This window comes from Nansenia antarctica (assembly GCF_963989245.1).
Source record: "Nansenia antarctica genome assembly, chromosome: 18".
Lineage (NCBI taxonomy): Eukaryota > Metazoa > Chordata > Actinopteri > Argentiniformes > Microstomatidae > Nansenia > Nansenia antarctica.
The window spans coordinates 4,498,884-4,519,406 of record NC_137691.1 but is presented as its reverse complement, the minus strand read 5'-3'; the positions used below and the strand labels follow the sequence as shown (position 1 = coordinate 4,519,406).

The 20,523-nt window shown below is 44.8% G+C and overlaps 1 protein-coding gene across 1 annotated transcript in view; it reads left to right on the top strand.

Annotated features, from left to right (window-relative positions):
- Window positions 1-10,285: 10,285 nt before the first annotated feature.
- The window catches only part of ankrd52b (ankyrin repeat domain 52b), a gene marked incomplete at both ends in the record, with an annotated part of 28,796 nt that continues 18,558 nt past the window's right edge, over window positions 10,286-20,523 (top strand). Inside the window, 11 exons of the mRNA XM_080548391.1 lie at window positions 10,286-10,312; window positions 11,772-11,855; window positions 15,065-15,143; window positions 15,950-16,020; window positions 16,199-16,399; window positions 16,999-17,086; window positions 17,459-17,601; window positions 18,421-18,633; window positions 19,058-19,136; window positions 19,870-19,984; window positions 20,174-20,256. Of these exons, the coding sequence (XP_080404517.1) occupies window positions 10,286-10,312; window positions 11,772-11,855; window positions 15,065-15,143; window positions 15,950-16,020; window positions 16,199-16,399; window positions 16,999-17,086; window positions 17,459-17,601; window positions 18,421-18,633; window positions 19,058-19,136; window positions 19,870-19,984; window positions 20,174-20,256 (1,183 nt within the window). The remainder of the gene's footprint in view (window positions 10,313-11,771; window positions 11,856-15,064; window positions 15,144-15,949; window positions 16,021-16,198; window positions 16,400-16,998; window positions 17,087-17,458; window positions 17,602-18,420; window positions 18,634-19,057; window positions 19,137-19,869; window positions 19,985-20,173; window positions 20,257-20,523) is intronic.

The window sequence follows — 20,523 nt, the reverse complement described above, 5'->3', positions numbered from 1 at the left end:
ACAGAGGCACTTTACAAGAAGGGCCAGAGCAGGCTGTACTTCCTAAGAAGACTTAGGTCTTTTGAAGTGTGTGGAGAGATGCTGGCCATGTTTTACCAGTCTGTCATGGCCAGCATTCTCTTCTACGCTGCAGTCTGCTGGGGGGGAAACATCACCAAGAGGGATACCGGACGGCTGGACAAGCTCGTAAAAAAGGCGGGTTCAGTGGTGGGAAGGAGCCTGGACTCTCTGGGGACGGTGGTGGAGCGAAGGACTAGGAGTAAGCTGCTGTCCATCAGGGACAACCCCAACCACCCCCTCCATCATGTCCTCGCTGGGCAAACCAGCAGCCGCCGCAGAGGGCGGTTCATTTCGGTACGCTCCCGGACGGAGAGATATAAAAAATAATTTATCCCGGCTGCACTAAGACTGTTCAATGGCAACTAAAGTAGTAGTCGGGGTCAAGGCTCCTGAATTTGTATTTATTATTTATTTTAATCATCATCATCACTTTTTAGTATTTTAATATAATAACTATAGCCATCTTTTTATCCACTTTTCTATCATGATCTCACTGTTTTTTATATACTATACATGGCTGGCCCAGTATTATTGTCTGTCCTTTATGTTGTGTTGTCATGTGTTGTTTTTAGAGAGTGGCGTGGCAAAATGAATTTCCCCACGGGGATAAATAAAGTATAATTGAATTGAATTGAATTGAATTGAATTCAGCCGCTGTTTGTGGGCCTGCGCAAGCTCTGGAGAGAGCCATGGTTAAACGGGTTAGGTCTAAGATCACCTCCACCTGCAGGGATTTATCAGAGACCCAGGTGCGTGGCCCCAGCCTCCGCTGCCTACTGCCTCACCATGGCGTCTCAGCCTGACCCTTCTCTGAGCAACATCGTCTTCGTCGAGAACGGAGACAAGTCTATCGACAGCAACGCTCTCTACCACACCTTCTCTGCCTTTGGGAACGTTCTATCCTGCAAGCCTACCTTGAAAATACTCCATATCTAACCCTAACCCTAAAACATCCGCATGGACAGAGGTGGCCCCCATGCAGATCGCTCGCTCGGGCTCCGCAGCCTGCACCCTGAGGGGAAAGATATACGTCATAGGCGGCTGGCACGCGTCCACAGAGAACACTGACAAGGTGGAGTGTTACGACCCCAAGAGCAACCAGTGGACCATGTGCGCCCCCATGAGGGAGAGGCGCTACCGCCCGGGCGTGGCCGTGGTGGACAGCAAGATCTACGTCCTGGGAGGGGAGGAGGGCTGGGACAGGTACCACGACACCATCGAGAGGTACTGCGAGGAGACGGACAGCTGGGAGATCGTGGGGGAGATGCCCACCAGCCGGAGCTGGCTGAGCTGCATCTCCCTCCAGCTGAGGAAGGACACCCACGGAGGACCCAGCCTCCCCGACACCGCCACCGGGCCCGAGCTGGACTGGGAGTGAGACAGAGAAGAAGAAGAAGAAGAAGACAGCAGCTCCAGGGTGCCATCTTTACGAGTGCTTTGTGCATCTCTGCCAAACTACAACCAAAAAAGTATATTTTTGTACCATATTTTGTATGTGATTTGTATTTATTTGTATAAATTGCTGCCTGTTATATGGTTAATTTTAATGGTTAATAACACTGCCTGTTATATGGTTAATTGTATATCTTTATATTATAAGTTCAGTGTGCTTTGTAAATGTTAACTGTAAATGTAAATTAAATGTAAACTTTTGAGTGAACTTTTCAAGATGCTTCCCAATTAAAAAATAAATAAATAAATGAAATGAAATGAAAACATAAGGAGACACCACACATCCACTCTGCTCGTTACGGAAACAGTCAGTTACGTGTTCTCCGCCTTCGGAACAATCCCAAGTGCAAAGGTGGCGACAGCCAGGGCCAGGGCCACGGCTCCGGGCTCTTCTCCTCCCCTGAGGCGGTGGCCACCAAGGCCGTGGCTGACATGAACATGAGCCAAGGAGCTAGTTATAGACTTCCGTAGGTCTAAGCCACCTCGGTTGCCCATTAACATCCTCCATCACTACCACAACCCAAACTTCAGACAAGATCATCCTGAACTTCTCGTCAATCTTAAGAGGCAGACCAGCCCCCAAATGATAGCTGGGTTAGAGGTGACCGCAAATGGTGACGAAGTAGAGAAAAGAGGTACATTGTATTTTTTTGTGGTTAATATTTACGTGCGTAAGGCGCGAGAGGAGTTGACCAAGCAGAAAGAGGTTATCTTGGCTCAGGACAACGAGATTAAGGGTAAGAGCACGGAGGCCAAGCGGATGAGGGGGAAGACCAACGAGGCGCAGCTGAAGATCAAGGAGCTGGAGCACAACATCAACAAGCACCACAAGGAGAGCCACTCGGTGATAAATAAAGTATAATTGAATTGAATTGATTGAATTGAATTGAATTGAATTGAATTGAGCCGCTGTTTGTGGGCCTGCGCAAGCTCTGGAGAGAGCCATGGTTAAACGGGTTAGGTCTAAGATCACCTCCACCTGCAGGGATTTATCAGAGACCCAGGTGCGGGGCCCCAGCGTCCGCTGCCTACTGCCTCACCATGGCGTCTCAGCCTGACCCTTCTCTGAGCAACATCGTCTTCGTCGAGAACGGAGACAAGTCTATCGACAGCAACGCTCTCTACCACACCTTCTCTGCCTTTGGGAACGTTCCTATCAATAAATAAATGGGCCAGAGGTCTCTGACTTCACCATACCAGGAGGCACTAGAAATGTTCTTCCAGAAACCCAGAAAAATTCACTGCAGCAACAAAAGTTGCACACTATGTGGGTAAAGGAGTTGGTCTTATCTGATCATTATAATAATAATAATAATAATAATAATAATAATAATCATAATAATGGGTATAGTCCATTCAGTGGCTATGTAGTGGATGGTTATCTTGGTATATTATGATGATCTTGACCAAAAAATAAACCAGGTTGGTGCAACCCAGCCTAAATTAGTTTGGTCTTTACTCTAGCTAAATCTAATGACAACTGAACAAAAAAAGAGAAGCAGAGCAAATATAAGTAAGAAGACACACACCCTTCCACTCACTGTCCCACAGTTGGTGAACTTTTACGCTAGTGACTAGATTTTACGCTAATCAGGAGGACAATGTGATATACTGCCAGTGTCTAACGTTTACGTTAGTAACTGTGCTTCAATCCACACATTTTTTTTCCAAATGATTGTTCATTTGCTCATTGTTTGTTTCTTTGTTGGTCTTGGTAGGTTTCATTGTTAATTCTTGTAATATATAAATTAGGAATGCACGATATGCATTTTTTCCCAACCGATACCGATGTTTACCTGCTTCTCGTGGCCGATAACCGATATGAGAACAGATATAATTTCACAGTTGATAACCTGTAGTTCATGCACACCTGAAGGTAAGAAAGGCTATGTAGTGAGCAAAGATTGATGATTTAATATTCCATAGTGATCTCACAAAATCTAACTTACATCACTATTGTTAACACAACAAAGAGAACACTTCTGACTCTTCAAATGTTCATTTATTATTTCCTCTAACAAACAGAATCTGTTATAGACAGTGCACAATGCTTTTTTTAGCCAAGATCTGGCCTCCTTTTATGAAAACAAAAAAGGCTCACCTAAGAGTAATTAGATCAAAAAAGTGTCAAAAATAAAGTGCATCTTGTCTATCCCTGTCAATTGAAAATGCATAAATAAAAGATCAAAAAATAAATAAATCAAGTGCATCAGTCAATACAAAAATATAGACTTTTATAGAACCAAAAGTGTTATAGAACTTTTACAGAAACTAGTGCCAAATGGCTGCTTAGTCTGCAGATAAACAGAATGACACAAGGCACATAGTAGGCTACACTAGTATGCTTAATAAAGCAACTGAAAAGGGCTGGGCTATGCTACTTTTAGTGCATGAGGATGAGGTAGGTTGTGATAAAAACGTATCTGGCTTACGCTAGTATCGATCAGACTATGGATGTGTGTGGCGACTGTATCACACAGAGCAGGCAGGCACACGTTGGGAGTGTATACCGGGGCTCTAAATGTGAAATTAGCCTGCGAAATCCTTTATTTTCTACTACAGAGAAAGGCTGGTCGTCGAGAGCCATAAACTCCATTATTTTTTTCATTGATTGCTTGAGCCTTTGAGCTGTCTCGAGTCAACTTCCTGCAGTTTTCAAATGCGTGTTCAATAGGCTAGGCTAGGCTACCTTCTGCTAGCTACTAGTACTACTGGTAGTGCTTGATATTCCTTCCATACAGCGTGCTTGCAATGGTGAATCTTAAGGTGACTTATGAGATTCGTTGTGTTGTAACTCGTAGACCTTCGCCCTCCTCTCCTAACTTTTGTCGAACACGTGTTGCAAATTGCAAACGCACTATCTGTGTATCTGTGGACTGTTTCGCTCTAGCCACCCGCACAGTTGTTGTCAGCCTCAGTGAGAAGCGAGAAGAGGTTTTGGAATGACGACAGACTTCTTCTTCTTCTTCTTCTTCTTCTTTTTATTTGATTGGCGGTTGGAAACCAGCTTAAGGTGCATTACCGCCACCTCAATGACGACAGACGCCGTGTGTACGCCTTTATATAGGCGGAGGGTCCCCGTCCCTCGTGACACAAGCGTCGCCTGGGCCAGCCAATGGGCTGGCGCAGTGTAATTCAGTTTCTGATGAGGTCACGCAGGGGGCGTTCCCATAGTGAGATACGAAACGAATACTATTATTATATTCTTATTCTTATTCTTATATTATATATTATTATATATTATACTATATTATATGAAAGAGAACTCTGAAGAATGTCCACACCGTTTCGCTCTCGTCTATACACTGCTTGGCTGTACGCAGGCGCAGCAGCATGAGCGCGGAAACCGGAAGCAGAAATATTTCCGGCTTCATATTATCGGCTCTATATCGGCTAACATTTTATAAAACCGATACATATTTAATAACATTAATTTCCTATTATCGGGCCGATAAATATCGTGCATCCCTAATTCATATGCATTCTTATGTCGCCCTTCGGCTTTCAGGGTGTCATCAACAGTAGGGATAATAAATTATTCCAATCATTCCGTTTGAATTAAACTTATTCAAAAACATTTCACAAAAGAGTACAACATTGGAGTGATTAACTACAAAAAGCCCTATGTACACTGCAGATAGCACAGAACAAAGCAGGTAGACTTGCACTCTGTTGCACAATACACACACATATTCTGGACATGCACGAGAAACTCATGGCTAACCGTGGAAAAAAGGCTCAAATTATTTTCTTTAGGAATGCAATGTATGCAAATAAACCACAATACGTATCAGAACAGACTGTATATAACAGTGTAGTTATAGAATATTAAGACGATTTTGTTACCATCTTCCAAAAAATCCATCAAATCCTTGATTTGTCCTGTTTTGAAGTTCACCCTACTCATCCACCACCTGAGCATCTTCCTCATCCCTCTTTTCACCTGGCTGGTTGATGTTCTGGCAAGAGTTGCCATGACAATTGCCACAAGCTGAGATACACCTGACTCCTTGCTTTTTACAGCTGCACCGGAGTGTGCTACAGCCCCCCATACAGTTGCAGCTAACAGCTAACCACTGGTGCATAACCTTCCTTTCCCAGTTTCCATCCATACTCCATGACATCCAGTGATGGACTTTGAAGCAGTTGCTAATTCTTTCATAGTAATTCTCTCTTTCACACTAGTATATTTCATTGTCTTTTATATGGGCACTTCCCATCTCCACCACTTGCATCACGTTTGTTAAAGGATAAGTCTATTTTTTTTAACCAGATCTGTATTCTTTATGCAAATGGAAGGTTGTAGAAGGGTAGAGACACCAGTCTACATTGGAAATAGTGGTGGGCAAACATGAAACTGTGAATAAAAGCTCCAAAATCACTCAAATATATCCCTTTTGTAACTGCAAAGCTCCCAGTATAGTTATAGTATAGTGCAGAGCTTTAGATTGTGTAAATGCTGTTTTACATTTGCCCCCATCTCTTCCATTGTAGACTGATGAGGGTGTCGCTGATGGTGTTCAGTTTCTTGAAAGCAAATGAAATCACACAAAAAAGTACCTGTACCATGTTATGTCCTTCTCCTGCAGCCTCCCCACCCTGGACTGGCACTGGGCCTCTCCTTCCTCCAGAGAGGTGGTGGAGGAGAGCCCTGACCCACTCTGAGAGGCTGCAGCCTCCCTGGCCTCCTTCAGCTGTATGACCTGCTGTAGAGTCGGGAGGAGGACCTCTCTGGCCGTGTCGGCCATCAGTTTGACAATCTTCCGGCCTGTGATGTCAAGCTTCGCCTCGGTCATCTGTGTTCATTCAAAAGAGAGTGAAGAATAGAGGGCGGCTGTGGCGCAGGAGGTCGAGCCGGCGTCTAATGACCGCAAGGTCGGCGGAGGAGGTAGAGCTGCCGTCAAATCATCGCAAGGTTGGCAGATCGGCGGTTCGAGCCCCGGCTGGCCACATGTCGAAGTGTCCTTGGGCAAGACACTGAACCCCAAATTGCTCGCAGTGAGCGGGCCGGCGCCTTGCATGGTAGATTGCCGCCATTGGTGTATGAATGGGTGAATGAGAGGCCGTTGTAAAGCGCTTTGGATAAAGGCGCTTTATACAGTGCAGTCCATTTACCATTTAGTCCACTTACTCTATGGCCGTGTCGGCGATCAGTTTGACAATCCTCCGGTCTGTGATGTCAAGCTTCGCCTTGGTCATCTGTGTTCATTCAAAAGGAAGTGAAGAATTAGTTGGTGTTCAGCTTAAAGAAGATTATCATTTCGATTCACTGATTCAAGTGAATGGTATGCCTGTTAACTCTAAAGTCAAATAATAACACATCAAATACACTGACATGGTTTCTCATGCCGTCATGGATCACCCTCCACTGCCTGGTAAAGAAACAAGTCAACGTTTTCAATTGTTTGGTCTTGGCTCACACTTGTTGTACTGTTTATGCGCAGAGTGCTAAATATTGGGTGTGTGTTGAAACATAGAATATTGGGTGTGTATTGAAACATAGAATATTGGGTGTGTATTGAAACAAAGAATATTGGGTGTGTATTGAAACATAGAATAATGGGTGTGTATTGAAACAACAACTTTTTTGTCAGGCCCACTGCCATGGTGTGTGCGTGTGTGTGATAAACAGCCAAGACAGGATACGTACAGGTGAGGCCTGAACTGACGGTAGAACTAGCATACTTAACCACAACATTCACACCTCCCACCCTAACCTAAGTATAACAACGATGTCACAGTTGGTGATGAGGGTGTTGACCACTTCTCGTAAAAATACATGAATGAATGAATGAATTAATAGTTTAATGACCACACGACCTAGGTCGGTGGAATTTGTTGTCGGTACAGCTCAAACAGCAGTGTCAAAAAACATACACACATTGTACATGACTATTACATGGACATGAACACACATAACCACAAGACAAATCAAATCAAATCAAATCAAATTTTATTTGTATAGCCAGGGGTGCACATAACTTTTTGGGGCCAGTGCTCAGAGGAGCACCTAGGGATGCTGCTTGGTGCTCCCCGAGCTCGCGAGTCACGACCCGTCCCACAGGATGGATAAAAAAGGGATACATGGATAACTTATATTAGCAAAACGACATGTATTCATAAATAAAGATGAACGAACAAATGATTGTGTGCAAAACAAAAGAAACAAATGCAAAATCAAATGACTGCTCTTTAAGCATGAAAGTCTGTCAGACTCCTTTAAACACAATGAAATCAACTGACATCTCTTTAAGCACTAACTGAATGTCTGTTCTTTAAACACAATGAAATCAACTGACATCTCTTTAAGCACTGCTCTGTTCTGTAAACACTGAAATCAACTTTTCAACAAAAAGTTACAGCCTAAGCATTTACTTATGCTACAAGCTTAATCATCATCACTGCTCTCTTGACTGCTGTTAATACTGTCCTCAATTTCAACCATGGTAGAGGATGTTGTAGGGCCTACAATGTAGGCTATCACTTAAAATAGCTCATTATTTTGATTGTGCAACAAAGTTGTTTTTTTTTCTTCTAATATAATTCCCAACCATATCCTGGGTCAGGGGTCTAGGTGCGATAATGAAGCTGTAAAACAAACGTCTGAACGTTTGAAAGCTTCAGAGAAAAGAAACGTGAAGTCCCTTGGTGTTGTTTTTCCTTTTAGCGACGAGTCGTTCGGGACTGAATTTTCACGTGTCGGCGTGATAACCGTGATAACCGTGCGATACGCGATACGCGGAATGAAAGTACAAGTTACGATACTTTCCGAATGTTTTCGTGAGGGGAGTCGCCGTGGTCGTCGTCAGTCGACTGTTCGTCGGGCCTTCGGCTGAGGGGACGGCAAATAGTTACTTAGTGGGGCTTGCAGTGATGCAGCAGTCAGCAGTCAGCAGTTGGATTTTGAGGAAGTAAATTCCTCTCCCAGCGCTTCCAGCTGTTGGTGCGCAAGAGCGCTTTCATGCCGCTGATCTGCTGCGCAGCATGCATTTTGGCGACGCATGCGCACTGGCGCACCAGTTATGTGCACCCCTGTGTATAGCGCATTTCTTACAAGATGCAACTCAATGCGCTTCACACAATGAAAATGTTCAGTCAATCAGTCAATCAATCAATCAATGCTGACAGAGCCGCGAGCAGGCAAAAGTAAAAACCTGTACACTATGTAGCCAGGAAAAATTCCCTTGCAGCCCTCTACCAATAGAGCGACTACTAGCCAGTTTGCCTACCAGTACCCAGCGGTAGGCAGGGGATAATTGGATGCTAGGTTGGGTTCAATTGGCTACCAAATTGGGTGAAAAAAGGGATACAAATCTGAAAAACAAATTTAAAAAATTTAATAAATGATGGCGGTGTAGAACTGAAGGAGGAGTTTTTGTTTTACTTTGAATTTTTTGAGCTGTCTAAGAAAGAATAGTCGTTGGTGGGCTTTTTTGGTGATGAAGTCTGTGTTGGTGTTCCATTTGAGGGAGTTGCTGATGTGAGTGCCAAGGAATTTGGAGTCCGTTATGGTTATGGGTTCTCCAAGGATGTTGATGTTTTTTTTTGGGGGGGGGGGGGCTGTGCCTGAAGTCTACGATGATTTCTTGTGTTTTTGATGAGTTGAGCTGGAGGTTGTTGTTGAGGCACCAAGTGACTGCTTGGGCTATCTGCTCGCGGTAATGGTCTTCATTATTATTTGTTATGAGTCTGATTATGGTAGTGTCATCTGCATATTTCATAAAGGTGACTGAGCTGTGGAGAGATATCAGGTGGTTGGTGTAGAGGGAGAAGAGCCAGGGTGAGAGGACGCAGCCCTGGGGGGCGCCTGTGCTGAGGGTCAGGGGTCGAGATGAAAGGCTGTTCATCTTGACCCACTGTCGTCTTTTCCACAGGAAGCTCCGTATCCAGTGGCAGATGCAGGGGTCAATGTTCATGTCCACCAGTTTGTTGAAGAGATTGACCGGGTCTATTGTATTGAAGGCTGAGCTAAAGTCAATGAATAGGATGCGGGCGTAGGTGTTGGTTGATTCCAGATGTAGTAGTGTGTGATGGAGGGCTAGATTGACAGCATCCTCAACAGATCTGTTGGCACGATAGGCAAATTGATAAGTGTCCATCAGGGGGGTGGTGTGGGTTTTTAGGTAGGAGAGGACGATGCGCTCATACGCCTTCATGGCCACAGATGTCAGAGCGATTGGCCTGTAGTCGTTGAGGCTGGAGATCTTGGTTGATTTTGGTACAGGGATTATGATGGAGTCTTTGAAGCACTGAGGAACTGTGCATTGGCGGAGGGAGGTGTTGAAAATTATTGTGAAGATTGGAGCCAGTTGTTCAGCACAGACATTCAGGACAGCAGAACTGATCCTGTCTTTAAATCGGCCTTTAACACAACACACCCTCCCAATATCTGCATATCCCCCGCCCTACGAGATAAGATAAGATCTCCTTATTACGAGATATGGCGTCTGTTTATTTTTTTGGGGTGGTGAACGCAATGCGCTTCTTCCTTCCGTACTAATTCAATGTATTTGTGTAAAAGAATTAGAATAATAATAATCTGGCTTGATTTTAAAGTGCACTGTTGAAAGTCGCCACAGGGTGTCGCTGCTGCACCCACCTACCACCGGCCTTCTAACACACAACCGGGGGCCCGTCAGAGCAACACACACGGAGCCACACACCAACCCTTCTCCGACTCGTTATCACAGTAGTAAAAACCAAACAAACATCGCCGTTCTCCCCTCCTCCACCTGATCCTAATGAAGGAGCTTCGGCCTGACTGACTGGGGAGATGGGAATACTAAACATAACAGACCAGGTAGGAAAGCGATGCAGAGACATTGCATTTTTGCAAAAGCGACGCTTTCCAGGTTGGGTTGGGTTGGTAGCTAACGGTAGCTTAGCTGCAAGGCCTTGTGATGCATGCATTCAGGAAAGAAAAGCATTCAGTCTAAAGTCACATTTCACATGACTCACTCCTCCTAATCTGACTCGCTATCTGCCAATATAAACATGCTGTTGTACTCATGCATTCGCATGCAAACCCTGTGCAGTATTTTGTCCCGTCCAGTTTGACAAGTCAAGTGGGACCCACATCTAAGCTAAGCTATGCAGGCAGCTACTCATGAGCTCATCTGGGGCTAACTAACTAAGCTAGCTAAGTGTTTGCATGGATTTTGTTTGCATGGATTTGTCCGGTGATGCCAGTTATTAGTGGCTGGGGATTTGTTTTCCTACATGCATGCACAACTTGCATTGGTAGACTTTGCATTCAAGATAGCTAAACAAGATCATGGTCATAATAGGTTAATTTTGCATTAGCAGCTAGCTGCAGTCCCTAACCCTATGCTATGTCATGGCATCATCACCCACCAGCTAGCTACTGTCTGTAGCTCTCTACGTACAGTACAAACATGTTCATGCATTTAGTTAGATCGGAGGCTTAGATACTAGTCATGTATTTAACATAAGCATTGGACGCTCGTGCCCTTTTTATGTGTACTGCGATGTGGCTCGCGATGATGTGTTCCGTTTACAGACTTCAACAGCTCGTGACGTCAGAATTATATGGTTCTATCTCCGTTTTTGTCAAAGTTGAGTTTTTTTTTTACATAATCTGATCCATTAGGTGTTTATTAATGCCTGTGTGGTGTTATTTTTAAAATGTTTGAACATTTTTAAGTTAGTAATTCATAAAATACAAAGGTTCCATCTCACAAAACTTTGACGCTCAATATCTCTGAACTGCCCTAAATGGAGATAGAACCTTCTCATTCTAAACGGAGATAGAACCTTATCATTCTAAACGGAGATAGAACCTTATCATTCTAAACGGAGATAGAACTTATCATTCTAAACGGAGATAGAACCTTCTCATTCTAAACGGAGATAGAACCTTATCATTCTAAACGGAGATAGAACCTTCTCATTCTACGCTCACCAGCTGTCATCAGATTTAACCATGTGTAAATTAAGGCGTTTTCCGAGCAGAGAGAGAAGTGCGTTTTTGTGTTGGTTGCAGTTTTGCTACTAGCTAGTGGTCCTGAAACTTGCTATAAATTCAAGCTTTAGAATAGGTAGTTGGTGTAAGCTTTATAATGTTGTTGTCATTTGCTGGTGAGAATGACATGCATCCTGCTTGGGTTGACCATCAAATGAGGTTTCCCATCATATAGGGTGTGGGAATATGATGCTACTGTCTTGACACTAATTAGACTTGACATCCAGCTGTCGTCATTATGATCAAATATTCAATACGTGTCAACATTTTGTTCCAGACTCCACTGGTCCAGGCTATATTTAGCCGAGATGCGGAAGAAGTGAAGTTATTGTTGCACAAGAATGAAGAAGTCAATGCACTGGTAAGACCACCCGTCTGAACTCTGAACACGATCCAACCAGGATTTCATACAGTATCAGTAAAAGCAAAACACATATTCCACATATGGCCCCACCATGATAGATGTTCCCCACATGCTAGATACGCCTCATGTCATAATCAGACCTTCAATTTCAGTTTCACATTCACATTTTAAGTGCTGTCAATATGAAACAGTAAATAATGATATGAAACAGCCACAATGAAATCTTTTTTTTTAGAAATACGTATTTTTTTGTCCTGTGAATACTTGGGTGTCTGAACTCTGAACTTCTGTTTATAGCGCACGCTTTCTTGACCTGTCAGTCAATTAAGCAGAGAGAGATTACCTCGGCCTGTGCATGCTTTGGCCTTACTGTCAACTGTGAATTAGATACAGCCTAGGCCTAACTAAACACCACAGAGCAATCTAGAGCTGTAAAAGCGACACACTTCACATTCGCAACTTGGTACAGTATGAGTGTTGTTCTATTAATAATGAGATGTCATTTTGGTGTGTATGTATGTACGCATGTGCACATGCAATTGGGGACTGAGTGACTAGCCGAGCTTATGGTTAAGGGACTGATCTGAGGAAAAGCTTAGTGGTCTTGGATCGGATTGTCGCTTGTCGACGTGTAGCCAGCCAGCCAACCAGCCAACCAGCCAGCCAGCCAGCCAGCCAGTCAACCAGTTCAGTTTCTTCACCCTTTCCACCTTATGGTAATCTGACCAGCTGGCAGTCAGGTCAAAGAGCCCTGACACCGGGCATGCGTACACGCACGCACGCACGCTCTGTGCAGCCTTCCCTTGCAATTTTTATGAGAGGGTTGTGTGTAAAAAAAAACAGGAAAGCATCCTCTAAGCACAGAGTAAAGGACTTATATTAGGAGGTCAGCCAGTAGAGCTGGCGTCTAATGATTGCAAGGTTGACAGCTCGGTGGTTCAAACCCCATCTGGCCACGTGTCCTTGAGCGAGGCACTGAACCCCTAATTGCTCCAGGGTCACCTCCTATGGCTCTGACCCCTTGCCTAGAGCACAAACTCTATTCTGCTGTATTCTGCAATGACAAAGGTTGAATCTTCTTCTTCTTCTTCTTCTTAGCGCCTTATTCCAAAGCGCTTTACAATGGCCTCTCATTCACCCATTCACACACACTAATGGCTGCAAGCTACCATGCAAGGTGCCGCGAGTGTCGCCCCCGAGTCTGCAGAACAGCCTCCGACTCCAGCCATTCAGTGATTGAAATGATACGTAGAACGAGAGACCAATTTCCTTACTAGGTTAGGTTGTAATGAATGAAGAACTCGACCTGCAGGAATGACCCGTGAGTCATTCGCAGAATGGTTTGCACTCCACACATTCCTCTGAGGATGATGTCATCACTTAGATAGAAGATGCCTCTACAGTTTCACTGTGGTGTATACCGGGGCGGCTGTGGCGCAGGAGGTAGAGCTGGTGTCTAATGATCGCAAGGTTGGCAGATCGGCGGTTCGAGCCCCGGCTGGCCACATGTCGAAGTGTCCTTGGGCAAGACACTGAACCCCAAATTGCTCACAATTGAGCGGGCCGGCGCCTTGCATGGTAGCTTGTCGTCATTGGTGTGTGAATGTGTGTGTGAATGGGTGAATGAGAGAGGCCGTTGTAAAGCGCTTCGGAATAAGGCGCTATATAAGTCAATCCATTTACCATGACCCTAAACAGAGCTCCCTGCCGTGGACCATAATCTCATTTGATTAATTATGTTAATTTGAGATCAACTAATAATAATACGCTTGCGTTCATACTAGGGCTGTTACGATTAGTCGACGTCGTCGACGTCATCGACTACGTCAATACGTCGGTTTGCGTAATATGCGTCGGTTAGTCGTATAATATATATATATATTTTTTTTTTTTGCAGTACGTCTGCAATGAACGAGCACCTCAAGCGAAAGCATCCTGGAGCTCTTTGTGAAGACAGCCACAAGATAGCACCACCTTAAGTCACCATTGTATTTCTGTTCACTTTTCCGGCCGTGTATGAGTGAAAAATGGATAGCTACTAGCTAATGTTACACAAGCAATGTAGCTCACCACAGTTTGTATGTCTTGTCTTCTGGTGTTAGTAACGTTAGCTATGTAGCTGGCTAGCTACGGTAGCCTATTGTCATTGTGGTGCTCGCACCTACTGTACGTTATCTAGCTCGTAGCTCGCATGCTACGTTAGCATCAATTTAGCTAATCATAACATAGCAGCGAGAGTAACGTTAGCTAGCTATGTAGCTACTAGCTAGCTATGTGTTGTGGTGATGGACAGACTAAATGGCCATGTTGGCATTCAAGTTGGCTAAACATGGAAACTGGAAACACTGTAAATTAAGGGGCCTACACATTGTATTTTTATTTTTCCGAACAGTAAAAAAATATATCGTTAAATTAGTCGTTAGACTAATCGACTAACCGAAAAAATAATCGCTAGATTAATCGTTAGAAAAATAGTCGTTTGGGACAGCCCTAGTTCATACTCAATACAGTGACTTTTGAGACTCAGTTGCCGGTATCAACCTGTCAGTCAATTGTTGGAATTGGTATTTGGTATTTTTTGCTCTAGGCACAGGGGCAGCCTTAGTTGGCGCCCCTGGAACAATTAGAGGTTAAGTGCCTTGCTCAAGGGCACATGCAAGCTCCCTCCTGAGGCGGGGATGGAACCAGCGATATATGTGTACATCTGTGTCAGATTCAAATACACAGAAAGAATGCTAAACGTTGTAACCAGGAGACTGAGACTTCATGAAAAGTGTTTATTTATTTCTTGCAAGAAGGAGCGATTGTCCGACCAACAAAAATGGGGTTCTCAGTACAATGGCTCAACGGGGGAAGTCCCTGTTGATTACATTTATAGGCTTACAACATCATGTGAGCAGGTTCTCCTGGGTAGGTTCAAATGTTGGTCAAAGCTGTCACAGAGAGGAGAAGCAGCCAGCAGCTCCTCGTAAACCTTCTGCTTATCAGTATTTGGTAAAACCTCTGTCTGTCGGTCTATCACATGAGAGCATGGTGTCTTCCATTTTTACCATTCATACAGTCTTAGGTAATCATTGTCACATTGTTATTGTATTAAAGACATTTTCCCCCACAACCTGGCTGTTTTGATTTATTGCTACCTACCTTGTAGTGGATCAGCCTGGGAGTGAATTTATGTCCGTGCTGTTTTCTCTTTTCTCCCTCAGGACCAAGAACGCCGTACCCCCCTGCACGCTGCTGCTTGTTTGGGCGATGTTCACATTATGGACCTCCTCATTAATTCAGGTAACATTCTTCAGTATAATAATAATAATAATACATTAGACTTATATAGCGCTTTTCTAGACACTCAAAGACGTTTTACAAACTGAAAAGATTTGAGTAGTAAAATAAAAAGAAACAAAATAAAAATAAAAGAAAGTATAGGGGTCGAATTAAGTGTCTTTGTAGGACAATCTACTCTGGATACTGCAAGTGTATCTAGATTTCGGGCGGAGAAGCGGCGAACAAGCAACGCCAGCGTCCTCTCTCGACTGGCATTTTTTTGAAAAGTGAAAAGTCTTATGAGTATGATCAATGTAATGTTAGCTAGCTTCTAAACATGGATTTGGCTGGGCATAAATTAATTAATTTGAGGTGGTAAACACAGCCTGGCTATCTTATCTGTCTGGTTATAATATAAAACGTACAATGACACTTCGGAGTCATTTGCTTCATTCACCCTAAATTAATAGTTAGTCCTGTATTAGATTAATCATAGATCATCATCAATCATAGATTTTAGTCAGTGATATTACCTCCTAGAATCCACAACTGGCACTGAAGCCCTTCTTCCCCCTAGTGGTGCAAAGGCCCCATCCGAGAGGAGGATAGTCACTGCTAATGAAACCAGACAACTGTGCAAATGTCACTGAATGATTGTGATTGGGCTGATTGTGATCGACTGAATGTGTTCCCCAAATACAAATCTAATATCGGTGTTTGTATCTGTAAGCTGGGTAACAGAATGGATGCCTGAGTCTCTCCTCCTTACCCCCACTCTCCCTCTCTCAGGTGCTAGTATTAACCCTTACCCCCTCTCCCCCTCCCAGGTGCCAGTATTAACGCGAAGGACCAAGGCTGGCTGACTCCGCTGCATCGGGCAGCTGCCACGCGGAACGAAGTAAGAACCCCTCCGCCGAGCCGATGTTGAAAAAACATGTCAAACTCGTTAGACTTTAGAACGAATAGAGGACAGTGGAGTCTATTGTGATGCGACCATCAAGTCATGTCAATTCATTGATATTCTTCCTTCTTCTTCTTCTTCTTCTTCTTCTTCTCTCCTCCTCTCCTCTACCCAGAAGGCCGTGGGGCTGCTGCTGAAGCAGGGGGCGGAGATCAACGCCCGGGACAAGTTCTGGCAGACGCCGTTGCACGTGGCGGCCGCCAACCGGGCCACGCGGTGCGCGGAGGCGCTGATCCCCCAGCTGAGCAGCCTGAACGTGGCCGACCGCTCCGGCCGGACGGCCCTGCATCACGCGGCGCACAGCGGACACCTGGAGGTCAGTCAGGGCGGGGCGGGGGGGGGTCACAGGGTCAAGGGTCAAAGTTAGCACAGTGGGGGGGTGAAACTCCTACTGGGTTTGCGTTTCATTGCCAAAAAAATAATCCCCTAGTGAGGACATGGGAACATGTACTACCCCTACCCTGTCACCTCAGGGGGGGTATTCCATCAACCTGGCTAAAAGGAAAATCCAGGCTTATTTTCATTAAGTTTCGCAAGACTTATCAAAAATAAGCCTGGATTTTCCTTTAGCGACGTTGATGGTGTTACCCCCCAGGTCTGAGCGGGGGCAGTAAGCCAGGGCAGAAGGTTGAGTAGGGGGCCAGCCCTGGGCATCCTCACTCTTCTCAAATGGAAATGGGGCGGCCTTCTATGGCTCTGACCGCTTGCCTAGAGGAGTGTTCTCAAACCTCTCCTCGGGGACCCCCAGCCGCTCCACATATTTGATCTGTTCCACCACCACCAGCACACCTGAATCGACTAATATCTAACTAAATCATAATTGCTTTGTATTTGATTAGTCGATTCAACAGTTTGTTGTACCCTTCTGTGCAATGACAAAGGATGAACCTTCTTCTTCTTCTTCTTCTCCTCTAGATGGTGAATCTGCTCCTCAACAAAGGGGCCAACCTGAGTGCCAGCGATAAAAAAGAGAGACAGCCAATCCACTGGGCGGCATATCTAGGTGGGCGGGACCTCAGAGCCGACACACATCCATACTCCTCAAAGGCTTTCCTTTCTTTCTTTCTTTCTTTCTGTGTTATTATACTGTAAAAGCTTAAAAGTAACATTACAGATGTAAAAAAACGTATACTGGCCTGACTCAGTTAAAACTTCTGCAGCACAGAAAGACAGAATCACACAAAAAAAAGGAAACGCGAGAACAATCACAGAGGGAAGACAACAGGAAAGCATGAACAGCTACACAGGCTTTCACATACACGCCGTTGTCTCTGTGCACATCTCATGAATGTATGACTGTTTGAACGTTACTACCTTTCTCTCTCTGTGTGTCGATGGTTGGTGATAAAAGTACGGTTCTCCTTTCCTCCTCCAGGGCATCTGGAGCTTGTAAAGCTGCTGGTATCGCGCAGTGCTGATGCAGGGTGCAGGGACAAGCGTGGGTACACTCCCCTGCATGCCGCTGCCGCCAGCGGCCAGATCGAGGTGGTCAAGTACCTGCTGCGGCTGGGGGCAGAGGTGAGGGGCGCGGGGGGTCAAAGGGCGGAGGTCACTGTCGATTGGCTGATGTTGAAATTCAAATTCATTCTCTTTTCCCTAATATGTGACAGCAGCTGGTGAAAGCGGGAACGAGTCTGCAACTTGTGTTCGGACGTTTATTCAGAAAGATATTAACATTGTTGAAAATCAATGCCACACTCGCTAGTCGAGCCAAAAATATTGCAATGGATTCGGTGAGTAATCCCCACTGCTACCTAGTTAGTGTAGAGTAGTGGGGATTACTCAACGAATCCATTGAATTGCTATATTTTTGGCTTGACTAGCGAGTGTGTCATTGATTTTCAACAACGTTAATATTTTTCTGAATAAAAGTCCGAACACAAGTTGCCGACTTGTTCCCGCTTTCAATGTTTGGGCTTGACTATCGACTAACGTTGACATTTATTTAAAATTTTCTGAATAAAAGTCAGAGAGTCTTTTGGTCTGCATATCGGCAACCGATCAAAATGTTCTGACATTTCTTCTGAAACACGGGACTACGTTTCAACGTTGTTGAGAATCACAACACAAACTCGCTAGTCAAGCCAAAAATACTGCAACGCAATGGATTAACTACAACGCTACTTTACATTGTTAGCAGGCTCACAAAACAAGCTGTGTTAGTCGACTAGCAACGTGTCGTCGATTTTTCAACAACACTACAACGCAACAATGTTTTTCGAAAGAAAAGTCTGATCACATTACATTACATCAGATCCCGACACGAGGATCGAAGCGCTAGAACGTGTCACATGTTCCCGGTGCTGATGATGTCGTCCGTGTGTCTCTGGCCCTCAGATCGACGAGCCCAACGCCTTCGGTAACACGGCGCTGCACATGTCGTGCTACGCGGGCCAGGAGGCGGTGGCCAACGAGCTGGTGAACCGCGGCGCCAACGTGAACCAGCCCAACCTCCGCGGCTGCTCGCCGCTGCACCTGGCCGCCGTCTCCACCAACGGGGCGCTCTGCCTCGAGCTGCTAGTCAACAACGGCGCTGACGTCAACATGCAGGTCAGGACCGATGGGGATGTGATACCAACCTATTTTTTCGTTCTTTTTTTTCTAAAATGTGGAGGGGGGGGTTTAGGGCATTTTTTGCTTTATCGGGATAGTGAGAGAGGAGGGATGACATGCTGGATAGGGGGAGAGAGAGAGGAGGGATGCCATGCAGGATAGGGGGAGAGAGAGAGGAGGGATGACAGGTCAGAATTGAACCAGGGACCGTGCGATGATATGGCTACGCGCCATGGGATGTGACTCTTTGAATAAGGGGGTCAACCATGATTTGGGATTTGTATTTAGTCACTAGATAGATGGTAAAAAAAAACACAAATGTTTTGAATAAACTAATTAGATTTATGTGTAAGACTGGGGTATCTATGGGATATCTGTTCTCTTAATTAAAATATGTTTTGTATGTTTTTTTCCTTCACAGAGTAAAGAAGGGAAGAGCCCTTTGCACATGGCCGCTATTCATGGACGTTTCACCCGCTCCCAGATCCTTATCCAAAACGGTAATTTGACGATCACACGACACGTCCAAGATACACATAGGGTATTGACAGTAGCCATGTTTATCTCCAGGTACACCAGTGGTGTAGTCTTATGTGATACGCAGGACTACGCCGTATACCCACTAGGAAAGGCCAAGGATTTCCATATACCCACTTAAAAATGTGCGATACGTAACAGCGTTTTGTGACAGAACTTTCACACTTTCATACTTTCATTCATAAAATTCCCCCCGTCTGTGTTACGAAGCACTTGACTTTTGGACCATTGGGACTGACTATAGCGTCATATACCATCATTATCATGCACAGATCAACCTTATAACATGTAATGTTAGATATATAACGTGTTAGACAGGGAGCGCAGATTTATTTTTATGGCGTTCCGAAATCAACAATATGAGTCTGGGAGGGGGAAATCACAGTATACCCACTAGAAAAAACTAGACTACACCACTGAGGTACACAGTGATAAGAGTGTGTATATGTGAAGAGGCATTTAGTGTTTCGAGGTGCATACCTCATTCAAGTGCACCACCCAAGGAAATCCAACCCTCATGGCTTCCTGAAGTTCAAGCCCTTAGCAACCACTGACAACTCCCTAGCAACCACTGTCAACTCCCAACAGCCTGATGGCATCTCATGACTGTGTGGAAAAACGGTACAGTGCAAATCCTCTCTCTGACCCCAACTGCATCCCCCCCCCCCTCCCCCGCCCTCTCCTCTCGGTGTACAGGTGGGGAGATCGACTGTGTAGATAAATATGGCAATACTCCTCTTCACGTTGCTGCTAAGCACGGCCATGAGCTGTTGATCAGCACCCTGATGACAAACGGTGCTGACACAGCCAGGTAAGAGACCCCCTACACACACACACACACACACACACACACACACACACATACACACTCTCAGACACACATACTGTACATACAAGTCTCATTATTAGGTGCTATTGTGTGTCACATGTTTACGCTGCAGACAGTACTTTTGAAGTTGTGTTGTCTCATCCATCCGTCTGTGTTCCTGTTTCCTCTCAGACAAGGGATTCATGGGATGTTTCCGTTGCACCTGGCTGTGCTCTACGGGTTTTCAGACTGTTGTCGCAAGTTACTCTCCTCAGGTAAGCTTTTTATTTTTTTATTTTTTTAATTATTATTTCTCAAGGAGGCACTCTGGGGGAAAATCTTGTATACACAACGTTAACTGTTCACTGTTACGTAGTCAGTGTTGTCACCTGATATGACATCACTTCCTGTTGTCATCTGATATGACATCACTTCCTGTTGTCATCTGATATGACACCTGGGGGGTATTCCACGTACGTTGATTAGTACTTTTGCTTAAAAAAATAAAAATAAGCCTGGCTCGAGCAATTCTCGATTGGGAT